Source organism: Echeneis naucrates, chromosome 13 (assembly GCF_900963305.1).
Source record: "Echeneis naucrates chromosome 13, fEcheNa1.1, whole genome shotgun sequence".
NCBI lineage: Eukaryota > Metazoa > Chordata > Actinopteri > Carangiformes > Echeneidae > Echeneis > Echeneis naucrates.
Genome location: NC_042523.1, coordinates 18279022 through 18303322, shown reverse-complemented (window position 1 = coordinate 18303322; position 24301 = coordinate 18279022). Strand labels below are relative to the sequence as shown.

The 24301-nt window shown below is 41.9% G+C and overlaps 1 protein-coding gene across 1 annotated transcript in view; it reads left to right on the top strand.

Annotated features, from left to right (window-relative positions):
- The first annotated feature begins 403 nt into the window (after positions 1-403).
- LOC115052945 (cGMP-inhibited 3',5'-cyclic phosphodiesterase A-like) overlaps positions 404-24301 on the top strand; it is a 37943-nt gene continuing 14045 nt past the window's right edge. Inside the window, exon 1 of the mRNA XM_029517441.1 lies at positions 404-1303. Coding sequence (XP_029373301.1) covers positions 404-1303 — 900 coding nt within the window. The remainder of the gene's footprint in view (positions 1304-24301) is intronic.

Below are 24301 nucleotides of genomic sequence, written 5' to 3'. Positions count from 1 at the left end.
TCGAGAGAGGGTGAGAGGGGGACTATGTGAAGGAGCGGAGGCAGTGGCCTGGATGTGGGGTTTCCTTTTTAGTCCACTGAGTGACTTCCCAGGATTAAATAGTGGACCAACTGTAATTTGGGAAGGCCTGAAAAAACAAAACCTAAAGAAAAGGGGGGAAAAAAAACAACAAAAACTTAATTCTCTCAGGTTTTGAATGAAATGCATATTTGTTGAACTTTTCTTTTGGAGCCAAGCATACCTGGCCAATATTTGGGTGTCAGCTGCGCACAGACAGACATCATAAAACCGTAGGTGGAATATGTGGACCCATCCGAGACGCTCACACAGACACTAAGTTTATTATTTTACTGCTATTACTGTTACTACTATTGGACGGTCAGGGCAGTATTGATTGACAGCCATGGCCTTGGAGGCGGACGGCGACAGAGGCTCGTCAAGAAGCGCTCATGAAAAATATCCCCGGGCAGCGTTGGAGCGCAACGGCTACGTGAGGACATGTGTCACCCCGCTGCACCGGGACGCAGGGAGCCAGTCGTGGCTGAGACTCGCCGTGACATGGACTTGCAGAGGAGTGTCGTCTGCGGTCTGCGCTGCCTCCGTCTCCGTTATTCTCGCTCTGCTGCTCAGATTGGTCGACTGGGATGCAGCCAGCAGCAGCAGCAGCAGCAGCGGAAATAGAAGCGGCTCCGACTCTCCTCTTCATTTCGCGTCCGTCCGGGCTGCGTGCGACTGCGTCTCCCCGGTTTTTACGCTCGTATGTGCCTTCTTCTGGGTCGGGCTGTATCTGATCCGCTGCGGGGTGCGCACCCGTACCGCCTTCCTCCTCTTAGCGGCTTGCCACTTGGGCGAAGCCGCGGCGCAGTCCCTCCTGCGCGGCGCCGAGGAGCGGCTGCTGTCTCTCCCCGCAACCCTGGTGGTCCTCGGCTGCCTGGGCAGCGGGGCTCTGCTGGTCCTCCGGGCGGGTCAGGGGGTGTCGATCCTCGTCTTCATTAGCGTCATCAGGGCCGTTTCCCTTGTCTCTCTGAGCGGAGTCCGGGCCAGCTGGAGACCCTACCTGGCCTACCTGCTGGGGCTGCTGGGAGTTTTGCTTGCGAGGTATGCTGACCGGCTCCTGCCGGCCTCAGGGACCAGCGGGACGGGGTGCTGTGGCTCTGTGACCGGGGCGAAGGAGGAGGACATCCCTGTCTTCAAAAGGAGACGGAGGTCCAGCTCCGTAGCGGCCTCGGAAATGATGGCTCACTGTCAGAGCAACAGCAAGTCCCACCGCAGGACTTCGCTGCCGTGCATTCCGCGGGACCAGGTAAGACCCGTCCAACTTTGGGTGCTTTGTCAGGTGCTTTGCTCACGACCTTTCCGCTGCACCGCAGGGCAGCCACGCATGGCTCTGTGATGGATGTGCCAAAGCCGCGACAGGCCACTGCTGATGGCCGGCTTGTTCCACCAGGCCAGCATCAGTCTCAGACTGTTGTTGTGATTTACACCTGCTGTTTAGTGTTGCATTGCAACATCCTCCACTCAGCTGTTTACCTCTCATCATTTGGTCCCCATCGGTGTTTGTGCTGCCGATAAGCAAATGGATGGTGCACTTAGCGGGGCCAAGCTGCTGTGTGTTTCCAGTGAGGTGTGTGAGGTCACTTCCAAATATTTTTGAAAGCCTTTGTTTATCCTCCAGCGCCGTGCTGCACGTGTGCCCGAACTTTGCACATGTCCTTTCAAGATGTTCAGGTGTTGCTGCGGTGTCAGCGGAGAGAGGGAGGGCTGTGAATGGGCCAAAATGAGCTGTGCATCATTCTGTTCTCAGTGAGGTGATGTGTCATTTAAAGAGAAGCCTAAGTGGCTCTGCTGAATAACTCACTGATCCCCGAGGTCCATGTGCATTTATGGAAATGCTCAGCAGAGAGGATGTGCAAAGGGGATGCTTCGTGTCAGCCATGATGATCAGCTGGATGTGAACAAAAATTCATGAATGAGGTGGATGTCCTGCGCTCTGAATATTGGTTCAATGAGCTAACTTAGATAAACAGAGGTCAAACTATTTTTTGTTTTCCATTGAAAAAAAAAAAAAAAAAAATCTTTGCCGTTTAGGAATATCTTCTAGGAATCCATTTTTCTTAATGCTGCTTATTCAGATGTACATTTCGATGTTACAATTATATTAAACAATTCCTATACAATATTTACACAATACGGTTCTTATCTGAACTTTGTGCTCTGTGAACTCTCAGGCTGCGAGCAATGGCACAAATCGCATGTCTGGGTAAAGTTAGAGTTATGTAAGGGGAAGGTGATGACCTCACACTGAAACCGATCGGCCATTCACACCCATGAATGTCTCTTCAACTGGAGGGTTTGTCTTTTGCCCTCAAGTATGCTCATGCCCTCTAGTGACAGAGTGAGATAAAACCAAGACATGTCATCAGGGGCAGAGATGGGGGAACCGTAGGAGGAGCTAGTTTCACAGCTATCTGTTCTTTTTTTTTTTTTTTTTTTTTTGGTATTATTGTTACTATTCTTATTTAAAAAGATGGGACAATGCATATTCATGGACATTCTCATGCCGGGTTATATCCATAGGCTCATTTCCGTCTGCAATCCCATGGTAGGTTGTTCTCATGCACCAAGATAGAATACAAATTTCAGCTCACGTCTAAAATTTCATCCCATTAAGCCGGTCCCACACCAGCTGACCAACGCTCTACGCGTGGTTGCTGATTGCTAACTGGTTTCTAGGGAACGCTGAGTTAGTGGACTATCGGATCTATTAGAACAGCTCCATTAGCCTTTCTACCCCATCTAGCCTGGGACAGTGGTGATGACAAATTGAACTTTAAAATTAAAATAAAATAAAAAAATGTGCATGTCCTCAAGTAACACCACTGTGTAATCTTTGGGACCAGAACATTGAGATTGATGTCGAACTCAGAGGGGAGAGAACACAAACAGTTAGATTGTACAATGGATGCCGCCAAAATGCTTTCAAAAAATATCTCTTTGCACAATTTGTCATATAAGTCAAGACTTTTACATATAATATAATGGTACAACGCTGTGCTGATATCCAATAATGACAACAATAATGGATGCCACGTGTTTAATGTAAGCCCACTCCATTTAGCTCTGTGCTGGTCTACACCTTTCCTGAGATTCAGTTGTAGTCTTTTGTTTGGTGCTGAATAACACACAGTGGTTTGTCACAGTGTGTGCACTAAAAGCAGTTGCCGGCTGCTCAGCTGCGACCAGTTTCGATGAGGGTAGGGAGCCTGAACTGAAACTGATAAAATGGGCTGTGTGTAAGGCCGCGACAATCAGCGAATACGAAAAGACGCTAAAAAGCTGCAGCGTTTGGGGATGAATCACTTTGTTGGCCATCCCATCACTCTTTTACTGTGAATATAAAAATGTTCAATTACTTGTTGTTGAAAGTTTTACTGGCTTAGTTTTACCCAAGAATGTTGTTGTAATAACAACCTGAGGCTTTATAGATCCTGCTTTAGAAATGTGGTTAAACTGTTCCTTTTCCTTTTTGGTATCCACATTTGATTTACAAAAATATTTCATGCTATGAGACTGCACAAATCAAAATGGGAGCATTACCACATAGTTAATGGCTAATTTCTTCCACACTAGATCAACTCTCCATAACTCATTTGTGTTTAAAAATATTTTCAGTTCAGACTATGCACGTTATTTTCCTCTAAATATGTGAAAATTCATTTACGCACCTCTCCTTGATTTGTGAAAAATGTATGCAACATTAAACTGCCTCTCGGTGTCTTTTGCTCTCTCTCGAAACTTCTTCCTGTCGCTAACGCACAGTTTGTAGGTACAGTTTATCCATACACTGTAGATAATGAAGCTCTCCAGAGTGCAGTTGTACCTGAGAGAAGTGGGGGTTTTCATCAAACATTGGATGTGCAGTATTTATGAAGCAGGCTGGTGCAGCTTGCCAAGCCAGAGGCAAGACAGTCACACTGCTAAACTGGAAGCTGGAAAATAGCACGGGCTCGGCTCTGTGGCTTTATTTATGTGTCGGGTGGTGGTTGTTGTTTTGTTTTGTTTTTGTTTTTGTTGCTGTTGTACTGTTATGTAGAAGAAATGATCATATATTTAAATAATTAGAGGTGTTGAAACTCAATATTTGGTATTACTTGGTCATGATCTTACTGGACAAGCTTCACACAGAGGCCTTGTGATTCGACAGAAGTTGTTTGCCTTTTAGCCTAGGTCTCAGTGGGAGGGGGATTTCGGGGGGAAAAGGCCTCTGCTAGTGGTTTTTGGGTCATATACAATTGAAAAAGCACTCACTCTATACAAAATAACAACAGCCATAAATAGAAAGTCTAAAAAAAAAAAAAAATAAAAAAAAAAAAAATAAAAACACCCACTCGCCCCCAAAAAACAAATTTTCCATGCGCTTTGTTTTTTTATGCTTCTTCATGCAGTTTTCCTTTTAGCTGTAGTATACAATAACAATAGTTCATGACATGAATGCTTGCACAAGAAAGGCAGCACTACGACACACCACGTTAAAGTACACAGGGTCAGCTGGGTGAAACATTAGTTTTATCAGAAAAGTATATACTGCGCAAAAGACTTCAGTCCTCAAAGACCTCATCATATACAGTATCTGTGTCAGATGGGAAGGAGGGAGGGAGACAGATTTTAAAGCAGAGACATGTGCTCTGAAATCTATTTGAGGGAAGGCCCACATTCTTTCAGTGACGTACACACATTCCCAGAGAGACACACAACCTGCTCCCGTTGCCAGAGCTGTCAGACTTTAGCTGACATTGAGGCTCATCTTCGCATCGGATAATAACCATGCATCTAATTATTTCATAAATGACAATCTTAAAAAAAAAAAACAAAAAAAACAAAACAAGTTTAGTCTAAAAAAGAAATTCAGCACTAAACTTCATTCCTTTACACACCAAGAGTTGTCGCATTTAAATAGCTAGCCTCGCGTAGAGCGTGCCCTCAGATCGGAGGGTGTTTTCTGACTTCTTGTCCTGCTAACATCAACTATGGCTAAAGCTCTCAGAAAGCTACCAGAGAAAACATACATGTAGAACCTTTTCATTCAAGGCTGGTTTTTTTTTTGGTCAGAATTTGCAGAACACCAAGATGCATGCAAGATTTTCATGGACTGAGTGGTGCAGCGTTTACCATGCTGATATCTATTTTGATACCCATGCACAAGTGCAGCAAGGGAATTAGTAAAGTGACTGATTATTCTCTCAGAACGCTCTGTAATAATTTTGATAAGTTTGAGAGAGAGTGTTGTCACAGATGTAGCCCAGGTTCTTTCCAGGAAAAGATCATACATAGATTGGGTGCACTGTCGGCAAGAGAGAGAAAGTGCAGTTGTGATGCTGGCAACCAGAGCTGAGACTGTCCGACTACTATTACAACTCTACAAAACCCCGGTTTCCCTCGAGCTTCGACGATATACCAGACTGAGACCAATGAAAGGTTGAAAAAACTGAGGCAGGAAAGTGCAGGTTTTACATTGTCACTGGAGTGTGTCATTGTCAGTAAGCGGTAAATGCTTTTGACAGAAGTGACTTTCACATGTTTTTCCTCTATACTGCACATGAGATGTTTACTCTAAGTCACAAGAATAATCCTGAGCCTTCTGCTGCCAGGAAGGAGGAAGGTGAAGATGTCCAGACAAAGAGTAGCAAGATGGAGGAAAGAGATTTTCAGCAAGGAAAGACAAGCAGCACAGAATCATGAGAAAAGACAGGCCCTGAATTTGATCAACCGTATGCCACTGGTCTACATTACGGGCTTGTTAAGTTGTTTTTGCAGTTACTTGACTCCGTTGGAAATTTAAATAATAAAACTAGTTGGCAGTGCAGAAACACACCAAGACATTCACGATTTCCTGGTAGTACGCACACAACCACCAAAGTCATCGGCTCATGTTGCTTGTGTGCGTTTGTGTTTCTTGCGAACTTGTGAACTATGACATAACAAAACCTTCATGAAAAAACATAACAAATAGCATGTAGGTATTATGTACACACTGTCAAGTTTAATCTCAGTAGGAAACAGGAGAAAGGATTATTCTTTCATCTCCAAAATCATGTAAATCAGTTATAGATAATATGAAAGGACAAATGAATACAAATTCAATCAGGGGCTTAAGGCAGTAGTCCATAATCGGATAAAATATCAGCTGTCGTGCTCTTATAGACCCTTCATTGTTTATTGGAAGAGGATGAGCATGAAAGAAACTTGATCAATGAACTGACCCTTTGAGCAGAGAAAATGAGGACAGACACGGAGCGAGATTTGCAGAAATTTGGGAAATATTAAGGTAGAAAAGCAAGGAAGTGGGAATTGAGTAAGGAGAAATGAGGAAAAACAGCAAATATCAACGGATCAACAAACAGTGTTATAGTGGAAGAGAGAAGTAAAGATGGGCTAAAAACAGTGATTCACAGAAAAGGAAAGAGCACAGTGGCATTAGCGCAGGCTGCATCCAGCCCGGAGCAGCAGTCCAACAGTCAAATGCGGGTGAGTGAGTGTGAGAGAGCGAGATGGCGAGGGGGGGGCAGGCTTGAAGGGACCTAATGCGGGAACTACTGCGTGAGAGAGAGAGGGAGAGGAGAGGAGGGGAAGAGAGTGTTGAAAGATTTGCTGCGGAGGGTGAGGCAAAAGGGGGGGGGGTGAGAAGAGGTTGGCTGCCAAGCACAGCAGAAGTGTTGATGGTAAAAGGACAACTATCTGGTCCCTGTGTGCAGCCTCTCTGCTGCTGTTCTAAACACACCATCACTCCGAGCATTCACATGGACACGCACAAATTTGTGCTGATCACATATGGTTTGTCCAACAGACATCGCACATATTCGGCGCATTTGCGTGTTTATCTCAGCGTAATGTGGATATGGCTCCATGCCATATGCTTCCACAGAGAGAGAGAGAGAGACGAGGGCCAGGGAAACAGAACGAGGAGGGGGGAAAAAAAAAGAAAAGTATGAGAGTAATCTCCACTGCTTGCTGCAGAAAGGCACCAGCAAATAATTTTAACTTTGCCTTGCCACTACTGTATACATGTGCTCACACAAACACGGGTACAGCACACATCACGCACACACACAGTGGCTTCTCTACTGGCCATCCACATGAGGCTTGGTGGCCTTGGACAAGGATTGCCTTGTTACTTGATTCAATGGTGTGTTTTAGCTCGAAAATATGCCTGGTAAAGTGGAGGGGGGGCTGGTCAGACTGGGCGGGGGGCAGCATCAATGAGTAGACTCTGGATCTGTCTGTCTGTTGATCGGCCTCTCCTTTATTCTCCGGCAATAAACCTCATGGACTCTCGGCACAGCAGAGTTATACGCAGCTCCGAGTGTTTTCGTCATTTCTCAGCTTTTAAGGCAATCTAAAGCTCAGGTAGCATTTTAAAAAGCCTTCACCTACTGATTTCCTCTGTGTTTTAGGCATGAGTTAGCGGGGTTAAGAGGTAAGACTTTGTATTTATGCAGGAACGGTTGGCCCGCACTTCTCTATGTGTTCTTTCCCAGCTGGTCCCTCGGTCTGCAGACTAACACCTACTGACATCCCCGGGAGCTACCCAATAGTATGAAAGTGTTACTGACTCAGGCGAATGAAAGATCAGTGACATGTCCTGTGGATTCCTTCAACACAATGTAGCTCACATGGCCTCAGCAGAAATATAGACAACGTGTAATTGCTCGCTGCAGGTTCAAACTCATCATACTGAGCAGATTTAGCTCCAGAGAAATTCCTTTAAATGTGGCTGCAGCAGCAGCTGTTGATGTAGCAAGTAGGAAAACAGAATAGCAAAGTACTGTAAACACTGAGCAGCATGTCTGCCCTTAGAGAGTAGTTCAACCAAACACTGGCTTACTTTACTTTCCTATGAAAAAAAATTAAATAATATATATATATCATATGTTAGCCTCTGATGTCCATTTTCTCACAATAAACTACACTGTTGTCATCATGAAGAAGGAATATGGCACCCAAAGCTGGATAAGAACTTCTGCATTCTACTTCATGGAAGATAAGTAAGATACATTTATTATATGTGTTTGACATTTTGATAAGGGAAGAACAATGAAAAGACTAGAACTAATCGATTGAGTAAATTCAGGTGTTGCAGCAGCTGAATCTCAATTATTGAAGCAAAAATAATACTTAAAAAAATACATTCAAATGCTAAATAAACCACAAAATAGAAAATAAATCAGAAATGTTACAGCTGGTGACGAAGTAAAACACCAGGCTCACACTGTAAAGGCGGCACAGGTTGATCCTGGAGCAGAGCGCATTACTTATTCAGTAGTCTTGCACAGTGACACCATTTTGGGCAAAATGAATGAAAGTCCTCATCTAAATGAAGAAACAATTAAAAATTCTGCCTTTGGCCCCCGTTACCTTGCATGTATGTTGTATGAGGATCATTTCTGCAAATCTCTATATCCTCAGAGAGATACATGTGACAATGTGCTACACTGAGAAACTGTATAAACTCAGTGAGTCAGTTAACAGTAGGCCACCAGTCTCAACCTGTAAGTTAACGGATTAACTCGGTAGTTGAAACCAGGACGTCAGAGAACTGGACATAAGTGAGGAGAATAACGACTGGGAATGAAAGGGGCAACTTTCTGAAATGACTAGTTACAAAATTGTGAAGACAACAACAAGATTACATCGACAAGTCTGCTGAAAGACAATTTTTTTATAAAATTTTACTCTGCTTCAAACATCCTCATGGTTACATTCATGTTGAATCTCTTTCCTTTTCTTCAGTGGGTGTCCTGTATAGTTAATTACGTATGTGTGCGTAGCAAGCATTGCCTAAAGACATATGTGGGTGCACACAGTATGTGCACACACAAACACACGTGCACAGAGCTTGGCCTCGCAGAAGCTCCCAGATGTGCTGTGTCCTCATAAATCAGACTGAATTGAAGTGTCAATGAGGGTTAGATCACTGAACCAGTCAAGCAATGTCTCTCTTTCTCATGGTCACACACACGCGCGCGCACATGCACACGCACACAAACACACACAGTGCTCGCTTGGCTCAACAGCTTCATATGCAACGTTAGTTTGTAGCGAATTGTTCAACAAGCAGCTGAGTTTCCTCAGTTGTTTCTTTCATAATACACAACAATGAGGAAAAAAACTCCCCATGGAAGCTCATTCTCTCACCCCCCCCCCCATACACACACACACACACACACACACACCACACACCACACAAATATACTCGATCAGGCCTCTGTGTACACAGAGACACAGAGATACATTTTATGATGAATGCAAATCACTGCTGCTTTCCTCACAGCCTTACTGTTTGGTGTTCCCTATATCTATGCATCGTTAAGCACATGCTCAAATACAGGTGTGTGTGTGTGTGTGTGTGTGTGTGTGTGTCCTTCTTCGTGGTTTATGTCAACAGTCTGCCGACAGTGTTTGTCCTGGACGCCTCCAGCCTGCCTGTAGATTAACCAATCAGATAATCAAGGGTATAATTGCATCACATGCATCTGGGAGTGTTTTTCCCTTCCATTATCCCTCATAATGCACACATGCATGTCACACTTACACACACATTTGCCACAGACACACACTGGTGACGTAAATCCAGCAGCTAATTGTCGAGGGTCGTCTTTGGAGGGAGACAATAAGTCCACTCGTGGACATAAAAATGCAAAATCCGTGCTTGGGGTGCTGCGTTCGGGAGCATCACTGAGAGTTGGAAAACAAAGGATGCTCTCCACTCGCCTCTGAATCCGGGTCTGATGATATTATGATGAAAAGGAAGTAGAGCGTGAAATGATGGAAAAGAGAGCACTATGTTACTTTGATTCTGATGTTTAAAATATCTTGCAAGGCATATTTCAGTATAAATAGGGCCCTCGTTTCCGAGGGTTGATCCAAAAAACTCCTTTTGTTATCATGTACTCATGTCCCAGGTTTTTACTTCCCTATTTTTTTCCCTCACCATTTTGCCTTTCCTGGAAGACTTTTATTACTGCAGTTGAGCTCATGTTTATCTTATGACACACATCACTGATTACCACGTGTAATGTCAATAAAGTTACAGGCCATTGTTTTTATAACTTCTCAAGCTTCAAAGGCAATAAAGGAACAAATCCAAAGCCACGTCCCAGAGGTTACTATTACATTAATACACACATGCACACAAAAAACTCCACTTCTTTGTTCTCGGTTGTAACTTTTTTTTCTCCTCGCAATAAAGCATGAATATTCCCAGACCAAAGTCAAAAATCTACAATTTTTTTCTATTTTATTTTATTACTACCATCTCCTTAGCTAAACTTGATTTGTGTTGGAAGTGTCAATACCTTTAGGCTGCATATGTAAATTATGTAAAGTCTTTAATTAATATGATTAAGAGAGAAATCAACCAATTAGGAATCTTAATTTGACTGCAAATTATTGTTTTAACCTCATCTCAAAAGAGCAGAACTTGACTGAAGCTCTGAAGGGTTTTCAAATATGCTCATCTGACGGTAACAGTGATGGATTATTTCATGGACTCAAGCTACACCATGAAAGTTGAAGGAGAAAAAGTTGAGTGGCTCAAAATGAATTAAAAAAATGGATCGGGCATGAAAGTGACTTGGGTAATATTTCCCCTCAGGGCATTTTGCCTCTGGCCATGGGCATCTGCAGTCAAACAAAATCACTCCCTCTTACCGTCTTTTTATCCCTTTCCTTCTCTCTCTCTCTCTCTCTTTCAATGTCTGTCACTTTTTTTTTTTTTTGCACTTTTTTTGGTCCGCCTGTCCCTCTCTGTTTTCTCTTTCACTCACCCAATTTCCTCTCCATCCAACTTTCACAGGACAAATGCCAAAGGCAGTATTATTGTGTCCTCAGCTGCCATCGCTCACTGTGTTATGTAAGACGCTGCTGATGTGTGCGCACGCATGTCAGTAGATGAGTGATTGTGTTTTTGTCTGGCTCCAATCCTGATACGCCTTCTCTCTTCACAAGATGTGTGGTTTTTGTCAACCTTGACCCCTTTACTGTGTTTTGAAGTTGGACAGAATCCCCAGGAGTGGAGTGAAAGGACTAAAGATCCTGAACGATCCAGGTTCTGCATTTGCCAAATTACTAATGCCTTTTTTTTTTTTTTTTTTTAATGTTGCGATTTATTGTGCAGTGAATAAAAAAAAAAAAAAAAACTTTCCCTGGTAGATAAATGCAAAATTCCAACATTAAATGTCATCATAGTACATAAAAACCTCCAACACGACTCCACCATCCCCTGGACACAATGATAGGAGTTACACAATATGGCTAAGCAGGGACCTTTACTATAGAACTGCGGATCACTTTATGATTTAAGGCAATAACCACTTATTGTCTTAAGTTCACAAAACATGTTGGAGCCCATAAAACGTTCAGGATCCAAGCATTTGAAATGCATTTGGCGTACATCCCTTATTACATCATTGCAAAATGTTATTTTTTATTCCTATACATTTTCCTGAGGCAGTTCTTTTTAGTCTTTTTTTTTTTTAAAGACACTTAACATGCCAGTTCACTATCAGCATGACTGTGACTAATAATTCACCGGCATCTTTGAGATTAGTTGGTCTGGATGGAGTATCACGGTGACTTAACTCACCTTATGTTTTAAAGTCATTGCAGCAGAACAACTCATATTTATGCATGTTTAAATGGCTTAAATAGTGTAGCTGCACGTTATCTGAAGTGAGGCTAAAAACGAAGAAAAAAAAAATTGAACTGGCATCATAAATTACCTTGTTTTAAATGAAGCCCACTCAGCAGCACTCTGCGTTCTTTCTATGGATTTTTCCATTGCATTGAGAGTTTTGAGGACTTCTCTTTCAGGATGTGCTTAACCAGGTATGAAGCAGAGGGTTTATTTCAGGTTAAGTTTTAACATTCGGATATAATTGGATCCATTCTATTAATGGCAGTCTGTTATCTCTGTGAGATGTGCAGAGCATCACAAAGTAAGCGTTTGGTTCTCATCTGAAGAGCAGACGAAGGAGTCGGCCTCAGGCTGTGATGTGTGTACAGGGTGGTATACACACACAAACACACACTCGTGCTATATCGCTCACTCACGATCAGCCACACACACACACACACACACACACACGTGTGGCCTGTTTCGTTCCTTTCGGCTCAATGCAGCTTGTGCTACTGTCAACATGTTCCATTCTTTCATTCAGCTTATTTCCTCCACCATCCTTCTCTCACTTTATCCTCCTCCCACTTTTCTCTTGCCGTCTCTCTCAACAACCTCATTCAACAAGGAATTCAATGAGCAAGTCCTTATTGGATGAAGCTGCTCTGGGGTGAAAAATGTTGAGTGAGTTTGGTTTGGCCTGAAGACACGTCTACCCAGAAGAGCCGCTTGCTTTCTATGGATTTGTTCTCCTTATTTGTTGTCGGTCTCTCAGACCAGTGTTTGCTAAGTGTTGTCTTTTGTAGACACGCACCAGCTACGCAGGCACACCAGCAAGACTCATTGTTTCATTTTGTATGAACTACATAATATTGTGTGTAGACATCACTACACAGAGGATGGGCAGAAGACCTGATATAGAAATAATCATATCCTACTTGTGTTATTTGGTGGACACAGAACTTTGTGTGTTAGTGGACACAACACAACAGTATTTACAGGCTTCTGCCTGAGTAACATTTCCCTGGAGATACTGCTCAGATGAACAGGAAGAAATGTCCGTTTCCTGTGGGGTTTTGCAAATGGGAATAGCCTTAGACACAAGCGTTACACTGTAGTAAATTGGAGTATATTGGATGAAATAATTTAGAACTTTGCATACATACAAGATTCTTCACTGGATAATATAAAATCCCCACATGCACTGAGCCGACCCGTGTAATTCCAGACTGTCCTGGAAACCGCCCTGCTGCTCAGCATTCAGCTTGATGCCTTTGTAAGATGAACTAAATTTTTCCCCCTCTACTAGCATCCACTCTACTGAGTCATGCATTGATCCATTCTCACTTTGTCTTAATGCTAACTGGTTTTATATGTGTCATGACAGTGAACTCCATCCAATAAACAGCACATCGCAAAGAGTATAGAGCTTATAACCTGCTTTGGCTGACTGAAACTACAGCAATATTTAAGTATATTTAAAAGCTCACACCTGCTCCCAGGAGTATGTGAAGTCTCTCTATGTTCAGTGTATCTTGGTTTATTTTTAATAACATTTGATAATGTTAAAGATATTAATTCATGACAATCATATTGACGGGCAATATTAGAAGAGCTATTTTTATTTTTGAGAAAATACTAAATAAAAAAAAAATAAAAAATAAAAAATAGTAGAATTCTGGTATTCCAATATAAAGAGTTTAGCTTAATAGCAGAGATCATCATTGTCAAGAGTTGTCTCCTGTAAAAGGGTCATCAGGAAGATTTTGGGTGGGATACATGAAAAAGCTAAACTCGAAGAATAGACACACAAAAAATGGGATGTTAGTCATTATGCATGCAGGCCCAAATGGAAGACCGGTGTCTGGACGCTCACGTTGTTCCCGTGGGACTCGGCCTGAAATACTAACACCCAACAACGTCAGCTTCAATCAGTGAGACCAGAAAGCTGACAGAGAGAAGTGGCTTGTGGGAGATGTGATGCACTTCTCCTCTCACAATAATAGGAGGAGAGAATGACAAGCTGGCGTCAGTAGCCTAACATGGGTACAACAACACAAGGGAAAAGCACTCCACTTAGCCATTGAGCCTTGGAGGAACAAAGGTAGGAGGTGGAGGAAGACCAGAACAAAATGTTGTGTGTGTGTGTGTGTGTGTGTGTGTGTTTTAGATGAGTTTTGTGCAATCATGAGGGCCCAACTGCGTGTGATGCAGCTAAGCTATTTCAGTCAAGTAAGGGAAAATAATCGTGGCTGCATGATAGATATTTAATTCAGGACCCAACTGTAGATAAAATAAGAGCCAAAGCTTGAAAAATAAAAAAAAGGCAGTTCTGTTCAGTTATTTGCAACATTGCCTACATTATGCACCCGCAGATAGTTCAGGGATACAAGCAGAAATGGTACCACACTCTAATCTGTCTGGACACTGAAAACTGACAAAATAAAAATTATTAACATGTTTAGACACTGGGATGGCCCTCTAATGTTTTTATGGGGTTTTTCTTTTTTGACATTTTTACATTTTTTTTTACCAAATCACACAAGCCATAAAATCATGTCTTGGAAAAGCAAAGTTTCTCATCAAAAAAAAAAAAAAAACAACAGCAAAATAAGCTTTAAAATCAAGCAGTGGTATCACTACTGAAGTAACAAGACCACTTGCACAGCTCTAGGGCGCCAGTGATCATTAAACCCCAGACCCTCTGACTGACTGAATGTGTAGCTGTCTTCACCAGCCACTTGGCTTTCCGTGTTGTCAAACAGGTTTTATACTGTACTGTTGGCTCGAGATGGTTACTGCTCTTCTCCTGTGCTCTGTGATTTTGTTAAAGAAAAAAAATAACTAATGCAGCATCAGCAACATCAAGAGGATGTTTTTAGTGCGGCGATTTTATACTTCATAAGATGAATGCTTTTGTCAAGCAGAAACCTCATTGGTTTTATTGCTATTGATCACTTGCTGATGAATGATTTCGCACCTTGATTCCACAGAACAACTTAAAGAATGGAAGATCGTCTAACGTTCGTGGTCCTTCACGTCCTCTCTAATGCTCTATGGTTTCATCAATTTAGTGCGATGGGCTTCTGAGGACGTTATCTTCTTACTCAGGGTGCAGTTGCATTAAATATTAAACACATCAGCGAATACGAGGCATCATGCTACAGGACATATGATCACATGCTACAGCTCATGCGTCAAACGAGAAAAGGAGAAGGCAAAGATGAGATGTACACATCTTAATTTGCTGACAGATGCATGCATGCATTTAGTTGGCAGTACATGCAAAGCCTTAGTCATGCAATGGTGCTGTGAAACACTCCCATCCTCGTCTTTGTTGATGACTGCACAATTCCTTCAGATGGGACAAAAAAATAAAAATGAAAGAATAAGAATGATAATAATGACCACTTTTTCCATTTGATTTCAATTTAACAATAATATTTGAGCAACATATTCTGTCACCATAAGTCATTTTTATATGTTATGACATAGCCTACAGTGTACTGTGTCGACATAGTGAAAGAAAAGCTTTCAAAAGCTGTTTCCCACAGCTCTTGAGCATAGTTTTACTTATTCATAGCGCCAGTAAACAAGTCATCTTACTGAGCCTTCTGGGAATGCAGTGAATTTAAGGGACCTGACACTTCCCAGAAAATTTGTACTTCAGTGGGGTGAAAAAAAAAAAAAAAAAAAAAAAAAAGACATATTGATCCAAATCTAACATCATCACCAGGTTAAAATTTCCCTTAGCCTAAAATTCTGTTGTAGGAGCAAATATCTGCAAAATCTCTGCTGCATGTTTTGTGTCGATTTTAGCTTGCTGACGCAAACAAGAGGATCACAAATGTAAAATGGGAACGAATATCAGTATGTTTGCTTATTTTTCATTTGGCCTCGTGTTATCATGGCTGTAGACTCTTACTGTTAGCCTCACGTGGTTATTGATTAAAAGTGCATTCTTAGTGTTAAATTGCAGTTGCATTGTTGGTTCAAATGTCAGTTTGCACGTCCCATAAACAAACATTTGCTTGACAAAAGCGTGTATTGAGATCAATAAGAAACGGACGGCGTGGTCTGGTTTCACAGTGCACTGAAAGGAGCCCTGATACGCTGATTGGGAACAATTAGCATCAGTGAGCGGCGCTAACATGGTTTTCAGTGATGACAACGATGAGCGCATATCTGAATTCACGTGTGTGGGCGGGTGGGTGAGTCATCATCATCCAGCCCAGGAGTCCCATCTCACTCACTCACTCTCTCTCTGTCTCCTGCCCTCCCTCGCGCACACACACACACACACACACACACACACACACACACACACACACACACACACAAACATGCAAGCTTTGCCAAATCTATTTGGCAAGCTTGCTGTGTTGAGCGGTTAGACGGTGATTCTTGGGGTCACGATGAAACAGTCAGTATAGAAAACATTATGTGCTGTACCGTCGATGAAACAATCTGCTGCGCTATAAGGGACATGCTCGATCAAATTAGGGAACTTAGCAGCAACACAAGGATGAACAGGGAGCTGAGATGAGATAGAGGCTCATGTTCCCTTATCTTATCACAGAAGCTGGGCAACAGCCCCTTGACTGAGTGTTGGACTGTAAAATATTTTACGCTTCTGCTGTTGAAATATATTATTCCAAACACATTTTACTGAGTACCATTCAATCCCACGCTGATTCTGTAATAAATCAAATTTATATACAGATTTTTATTCTTTATATTTTGACTTGTCATCATTTTCTGTGCCTCTCATTTGCCTTATACGAGCCATGTCTCTCCTCCTCCTCGTCTTTTGTGCCTCAGCTGGGATCTAGTCAACAGTTGCTGGACAGTAGGGGTTTGGGTCTGGCTTGCTGGGTTCTTCAGGATTGGAGTGTCTGAGTCGTGACAGAGAGTCAGCATGTTAATGTTTGTGTCATTGCACGAGTGCGTGCCTGCATGTGCTTGTACCGCTGTGCGTAGTGATGTAGTTTTGTACGTGGGTGTGCATGTGTGAAGACAGCCATCACAGACATCCAGGCAGGTCTTTGTTCCCTTTATCCTCGACATGGCGATATCACAGGAAGGCATAACGTGCACAACACCACACACACACACACACACAGCTGTTAGTGTTAAATAAGCAACTAGGGTTAAGGATGGGTCAGTAAGACAGATCCTGTAAATAATTCCAAAAGGCTTCATACTGCCACAGAAAATGACATAAGCACTCAAAAATAAAAAGAGGGGGTGTTAAAATACAGACTACGTAGACTATGAATATCTATGTAATATTTATCTGCTTATTTATAATTTTGTCTCTCTATTGCCATTTCTTTTATGGGGGGGGGGGATGTTTTGTTTTGTTTTTTTGTTTTTTTTTTAAAATCAGAATTGGTGCACAAAGCATTTCAGTGCACATTGTACTGTGTATGACTGTTTGTGACAAGCAAATTTGAAAACTGAATTGAATCATTATCAAACAAGGACATGCATGTTAATGGGGTTACTGAAAAAATGTATTTTCATTTTTAGCTCTCAGGCGGTTGTTCTCAGCCAGAGACAGACAAACGGAGACTCTTTCAAGTTCCATCTGTCCCATTTTTGTGAATGTGATGTCTCAGTAAGTAAATGGGACTGCTGTGAATGAAGAGGGTATCTGTGTCCTTTCAGGTTCTATATCATCTATATCATCGTATAAAATGGTGATTGTTTTTAAGTTGTTCACTTTGGTATTTCTTTCGCGTTTAGTGTAATTGTACTGCTCAAGTACATACAGTAAGTAAGTAAGTAAGTAAGTAATAAAAAGAGCTCCCTCTGCAGTGTCCAAGGTGTTCATGCATGTGCCGATCCTGGCAATTTCAAATGCAGGTATGGGGGCCAACCATAGTTGTACCCCACCTCAAACACGAGGATCCCAGCTAGCTAAATTTATATTTGCAAGTTCAATTAGTAGCAGTCTACTTAATGCTGAACGATAGAGCTTTCAGAGATTATGTGGCTCAGAAGTGCATTAGGTCCCTGTAATTTCCTGGCCTCTTACGTACTTGACATGAGAAGTGTATTTGAGGCGTAATGGAGGCCATCAAGGGACAGCAGAGCACAAAGGGGAATAAGAATTACAAGATGAAATGAGTTTGTAGATTGTGATGGAGTAAAAAGTCTCTTCTGAAGTGTGATTTATTATTTTAAACATGCCCTGACCCTTCACTGAGCATCATAAAAAAAAAAAAAAAAACACAACACATATGCACAATATTTGATAATTACGCACATATGTTTTCCATAATCAAGGAGCTCAGTATGATTCAACGTTACAGGGCTTTTATTCCTCCAAACAGCCTCCTTCCTATCCTGAGGGGCTCGCATAAAACATGAATCCGCTGTATTAGGCAGATTATCTCATCTGCCATTCAAGATGCAAAGTCATCTCCTGTGGATGGCAGTTGCATTGTCAGGTCATTTCACTTTATGACATCAGTCTATGAACTGTGACAGCTAGGGCAGAGCACAGACACAACGCACACTCACAGATACAGTCATGCACACCAAGCCAAGGAACAGTTATGATATATTCATGATAACCAATATCTATTATTTGATCGACCCGTGTTTGTTCCATAAGAAACATTCTGCAGACTGACCTCATGTAGTCAGTTGAGTAGAAGGTAAAAGGTATGTTTTAACATTGAAATAAATATGTCAAACTTGGCTTCATTTGAATGTCATCGAGACTTCTGCTGAAATTTTAGACGGCTTGCTGTAACCACATTTAAATAAATGAAGAGGGTAACCTAAAATCACAAATGAGCTTCATGATGAGCAAAACCTAATTAACATTGTTTAGTGGCACATTTGCGAGCCGGTGTCTCTGGACTCCACATCAGCTGTATCATTTCAATATTCTAAAAGAGGAACAGAGCTAATTCCACCATGACTATCAATAATTATTCTCAATTTAATTATATAATCACAAAAAAAAAAAGATTTTATTTTGAAAAAGAAGTACAACTGCGGTTTCTCAATAGGACATAGATCCCTGGTCACCGAATGCACTGCATGATGGATAGGAATAAAATAATCTCACTTCCACTGGAAATAAAATATAGGTCAAGGTAAATGTGACCGCAGACAATTCACAATATGTAAACCAAACACATTGCTGAAGTTTTACTAAGCATGGCAATCATCTACGTTGACAGTACAAATTACCATGCTGCAATGAAATTCATTCGTTAATGCAGGAGACACTCACACAAAGATGAAGGAGAGTAGTAGTTATGGTTTTTGGGTGTATGCATCACTGATACATGTGGCAATGCTTAGGTAGCAGTGGCTTTGTGATTGTGCATTCTGGTCTCCTTCATTACGGGCAATCAGTATCGGAAACGGCCCTGACAGAGAAAACCTGTTGGCAGATCATTATTACTTTTAAATAAAACAAAATCCATCCCCTCTTTATGAAACATGATATTGTGCAAATTTGTGCAAGTCCAATATTGCATGAGGTGAAAGGAAACCCTCCTGACAGCCACCACGCAGGCCCAGTGATGCTGCTTTTGACATTTTTCTACATGGAGGCATAAACAGAGGGAGCAAAAACAGCTCAGGGTTTTTATAACTCTTCGAACTACCTGGTCACTGTAGACCAGCCTGTGAAATAAACTGCTGAGCAGCACGCTAAAAAGGTTAACTGGTGAATTTTTGTTAATATTGAGGTCCATTGTTAGCTCGGCTACATGATCCACAATTCAGCTTCTCTGCTCATTTTACAGGATACATTAATTAATTCAGATTTGTCAGCAAGATGAAGAAACGGTGGCGATTGCCTATGTTTTAAGTGGCTTAAGGTTTTTCTGTGTGTACCTGTGGTCTGTAAGGGTCCACTGAAGTCCACAGAAAAGCATTCCAAGTTGTGCATACCATCATTTAGACAATTTATTTATCTCTTGTTTTTTTGTTTGTTTTGTTTTGTTGTTGTTTTGTTTTTTTTTTGTTTTTTTGTTCTGCCACTTTCTGAAATGGTTCTGGTTACTGATGTTAATATTTACTTCTGTTGAGTACTATATATATATATATATATATATAGAGAGAGAGAGAGAGAGAGAGAGAACCAAATGTTCCACTTGAGTGGGTAGGAAAAAAAAAAAAAAAAGAAATTTGATCTTCTGATTAAAATTGATCGTGTTCAGAGTGATCCAATATCGATCGGTAAAATCCTGCGATTCTCTCGTGGGTGTTTGAAGCTGTGAATATTGATGTATGACTGCTCTGCGCACCAAAACGACACTCCGCCACATTTTTCTCCAAATGCAGAAAAAGAATTGTCTGCAGTTTGCATAGACGAACAAGTTGATTTCCAGATGTGAATCATGAATCAAGCAACTCTCCACTTCAAAAGTTTCCAGTAGCTGCTAGTGACCTCTGAGCTGCTCAGTGATTTAAATTGTCATTAAGATGAATGAAAGATGAAAAGACGGAAAACATTCAGATAAATTAACTAATGGAAACCTCAAAGTCATTCTCCTGCTGCGTAACATCACGACATCCTGGTATTACCTCATTAGCCAACTCTGCTCACTTGCATAAAACCACAACAGTGAAATAATTGCAGTGTTAAATTGGGAAGAGGCCATTAAGGCGGTCACATGCTGGCGATTATTACATCAACATTTGTTCTGAGTTGTGGTGACAAACCCTTTAAAGCAAGGCAAAAGAAATATATTTGATGCAATGCGGCCTTAAGTTATCTGCAGATCTTTATCTGGCCCAACCACAACAGTTGGGATGCGACAGAAAAAGAGCTTCCTGCCGACCATAACTGAGATTCCATAGCTTCCAAAAAAATTCTGCTGTCAGGTTAAATCACCAGCAGAAAGTCCTTTCCATATATATATATATACACATACACACTTAAATGCAAAATGCTCATCTTATTCCAACAGAGCAGCTGTTAGTCTACCACCTCCTTCCTTCTACACCAGCTGTTGCCAAGATGAAATATATGCTAAAGGGGTCCATGCTATCGATATCATATTGTGCAGTGTGTCTGAATTCAAGCAGTTACCCCTTTCTGACACCACCATCTGTTTGGAACACACATTTGCTGGTCATCTTATCAGTCAATCAATCAATTTCATCCTTGTGTGCTCAGTACAGAGATCAGTCTGGGATCATACTTCAGTTGAACAAAAGGAACAAAAAGTAAAGTAAACGTTAGTTTAGCTTTGTTAAAGGTGCCTTGCTAAACCCAGTTAGGTATTTTGCGCCTTTAACATCACTGCATGAACAAGACTGCCCGTGGAAAAATGCATTTTGCACTTTAATTTTCAGGTAAATTTAATTTTAGTCCAATTACAATTACAAAGTTGTTGTTTTGTTTTTTTAATCTTATTAGCTCTTTTGCCAGCATGGATCTTTAGCGACACGATGGCATGTACTCATGCTTTTGACTTTTCACCACTGATGTTTCAGATTAGGCTTTTCCCATCGAGGCTCAGATTTTAAGGGTCGCGACAAACAAACAACTGAAGTTCATCTTTATGCTATACATCAACCACTTTTATATTGCATAAATATTTAGGAACTTTCTCCCTACAGGACATGCAGCTTTAGCCAACACCAAACTTATCTTCTTAATAGACTTTTAATAAATCAATATCTACCACAGTTTCCGTTTGGAGAAAGCCCTGCACTGATTTTACACAGTTCTCGCTGCTCGGTTGTCATGCATTACCTGCTATCACAGGAAACCCTCGACAAGTGTCGGGTGTAGTATAACTGTGGCCAACTGAGCCCCAAACAACTACTTTATGGTCCATCCGTGAGTCACTGATCTTTGTCCTGATGCACCGTGTCCAAGCAACCAGATATTTTCAATACAACTGATTACTGTCTATTGCAGGTCTTCCCATCACTCCACCACTGGTGAATATTTACAGTTGGCAGATACAGAGCCAGGGGCGGGTCAGAGGACAGAGGGAGGGTCGTGGAACAACAGAGGAGAGCTCAGGAGTGGACAGCAGAGTGAGAGGAAGTGCACACGGGCTACAGTGGTGAAACGTCAGTTGCTTTGGATTATGAGTGGTCCGTCATTTGAGCCACATTTGGAAGGAAGGAAAGCGAGCATAAAGTTGTGTCATCTATAGGAATCTAGACAGTGGGTTTATGTGGCTGTGTTCTGAACTGAACACGAATGATGCAGAGGAGGCACTCAGCAAGTACCATGGGACGCCACCAGGACATCACACATACTGCTAAACAGGTTCAGTATTGGTTTTAATTGACTTATTTTCCATTCGGTCTGGATGGGTGGTGTTCAATGTGCTGTACATGCATCAAATTCAGCTTTGAGTTTGTGTGTGTGTGTGCGTGCGTGTGTGCAAAAAAGGGAAAACCATTTAATCAGTAATGATGAGATGGTTTAAATAGGACAACTTGAAGCAATGTCTAAATTAAGCGTCTCGATACAGAAGAGTTTTTAGGTCAATTGCACATGTGAGGACTGAGGCTCAAGATCTACTGAGGGAAGAACCAACTATTGTTACGATTGTTCTCAGATGGGTATTATTTGTTGAAGGGCATGTGGAACATTTGCATATCTATGTTCACAATTTAACACAAGGGTCTGCATATTTTCGATTTCTTCAATGCAAACTTAATTACATCAGTATTTATTATGGATAATTATAAGACAATTTAATCGCTGTGAAATGATTTGACAGACATATGTTGTCATCTTGGCCACGACAGAAAATTTCAGTGACACCACATCCCGGCTGGCTTGTGGGGCCCCGTGTCAGTCATGATTAGCAAATCAATCGTTAGATTTGTTAAGGATTCATAGCCGCGCCGCCACCACCAGGGAATCCTGCTACTGTTTGCAACCGTGCAGTCGCCCTCCTGTATCCAGAACAGGAACTTGGGCTCTGGCGCGCATCGCTGGCCATTACTGCTTCAGACTTGTTGGACCTGAGAGAGGTGTAAAGGCATTTTACTTTTCTGTACGGAAACAATGGACAGCCCCACACTGTAGTGCTGTATTTACAGTTGGAGCTGAGACCAACGAGTAGCTCAGCTGGCCTGCCAGAGTGAGCTGTTCCCTTTTTCACTTGACCGACCACGGCCTGCCTGTGGACTCATCTCCTCTTTTTTTTTCTTCTCTTGCGCTCTCTCTCTTTTTCTCTTTATCCCTCTTTCTCTCCACGTTCGCCATCTGCCCTTATGCCTGAACTGACTACATATCTCTTGACCGCCTCTCTGAGAGAGCTGGGGGATGGTGATGGTGAGAGGGAAAACTGAAACAGTGGGAAATAGTAGACATGCAAGAAGAAGAAAAAACCAAAAGAGGATGAGCACAGAGCACAGAAAGGAAACTTGTGAATTTGGTTTGCTATCTGAACTGCTGCCATTTCTGTGGAATTAGCTTTGAAGTTGAATTTGGTGACAACAGTCCCATGATAATCACAGCTGTTCTCAGAGGGAATAGTCACACAGTCTGTGTGTCTCAGGCAGCAATAATGAAAACAAAACAGTTTTTTTACTTCATCTTAAATGTTTGAGTACAGTAAGTTCAGTTTCCTGTTTCTCTGTGTGGGCCTTCTTATTTAAGCTTCTACAATTTAAAGGTGCTCTCCTTCAACAGAAATTTAACAGAGGATTTTCACTGGTTTGGAGCTTCAATCAGTGCTTCTTTTTTTTTTTACTTTTCATGACGTAGTGCGATCTGATTCACTGAACGGTGCAGCAATAACTCTGACGAAGCCATTTTTGATCGTTCAAAACAAGTGTGGCCACATTATTTTAGCCACCTAAATGTCCAGCACGTCTTTGAATCTACAGTGGGGACGCCGTGTGCCCCGGACGGTGATCCAGATCAGTTGTTCTATTCTTAGCGGCTTAATGTATACAGATCTTATTTTACTTATCTGCTTTCATCATCACAGAGCAGTGTTTAATATTATCTTTTGTTATTATTGGGGTTGTGACTCATCTTACTGTGCGCTGCTGCATGTACTGTGTTACCCTGAAAGTCTGACAGACTGGTCCCAAGGGGCAACTCGGGTACATCCAAGCCTGTCAATGTGCGTGTGTGTGTGTGTGTGTGTGTGTGGGGCTGTTATTTATTTACTCATTGACCATTGCTCCCCCTGCTGTCTCCTGTGGGCCTGTATGCTGGGAGGAATCAATAACCTTCTCCCATGCCTTGCCTTTCCCGCTGTGGCTCTGCCAGAACAGCACTCAGTTCTGCACCATCAGCTCGGATATTTATGCATGTTGCCCTGAATGCACTTGCGAATTCACACACACATACTGTATTGAAGGTTGTTTTTCTTTTAACGAAGAGGTAAATGCTAAAATCTGGAAGAACGACATACATACAAGTATCAGAGAAAAGTGCCATAAAAGCTGCGGCAACACGCGCACGCGCACACACACACAAACACACGGTCTCCCTCTATCTCCGACATTAGCTAAACAGAGTCCATTACTGCCAGGTAATGGGCAAATGTCACAATAGCAGGATGTCATAAAGCTCTGGAGTGGCCTAATGGGTTTTGTTCAGGTTGAGGTGACACATGCACACTTGTCCACGCACACATACAGACATGTGCTCTTCCAGGAAACTATCCA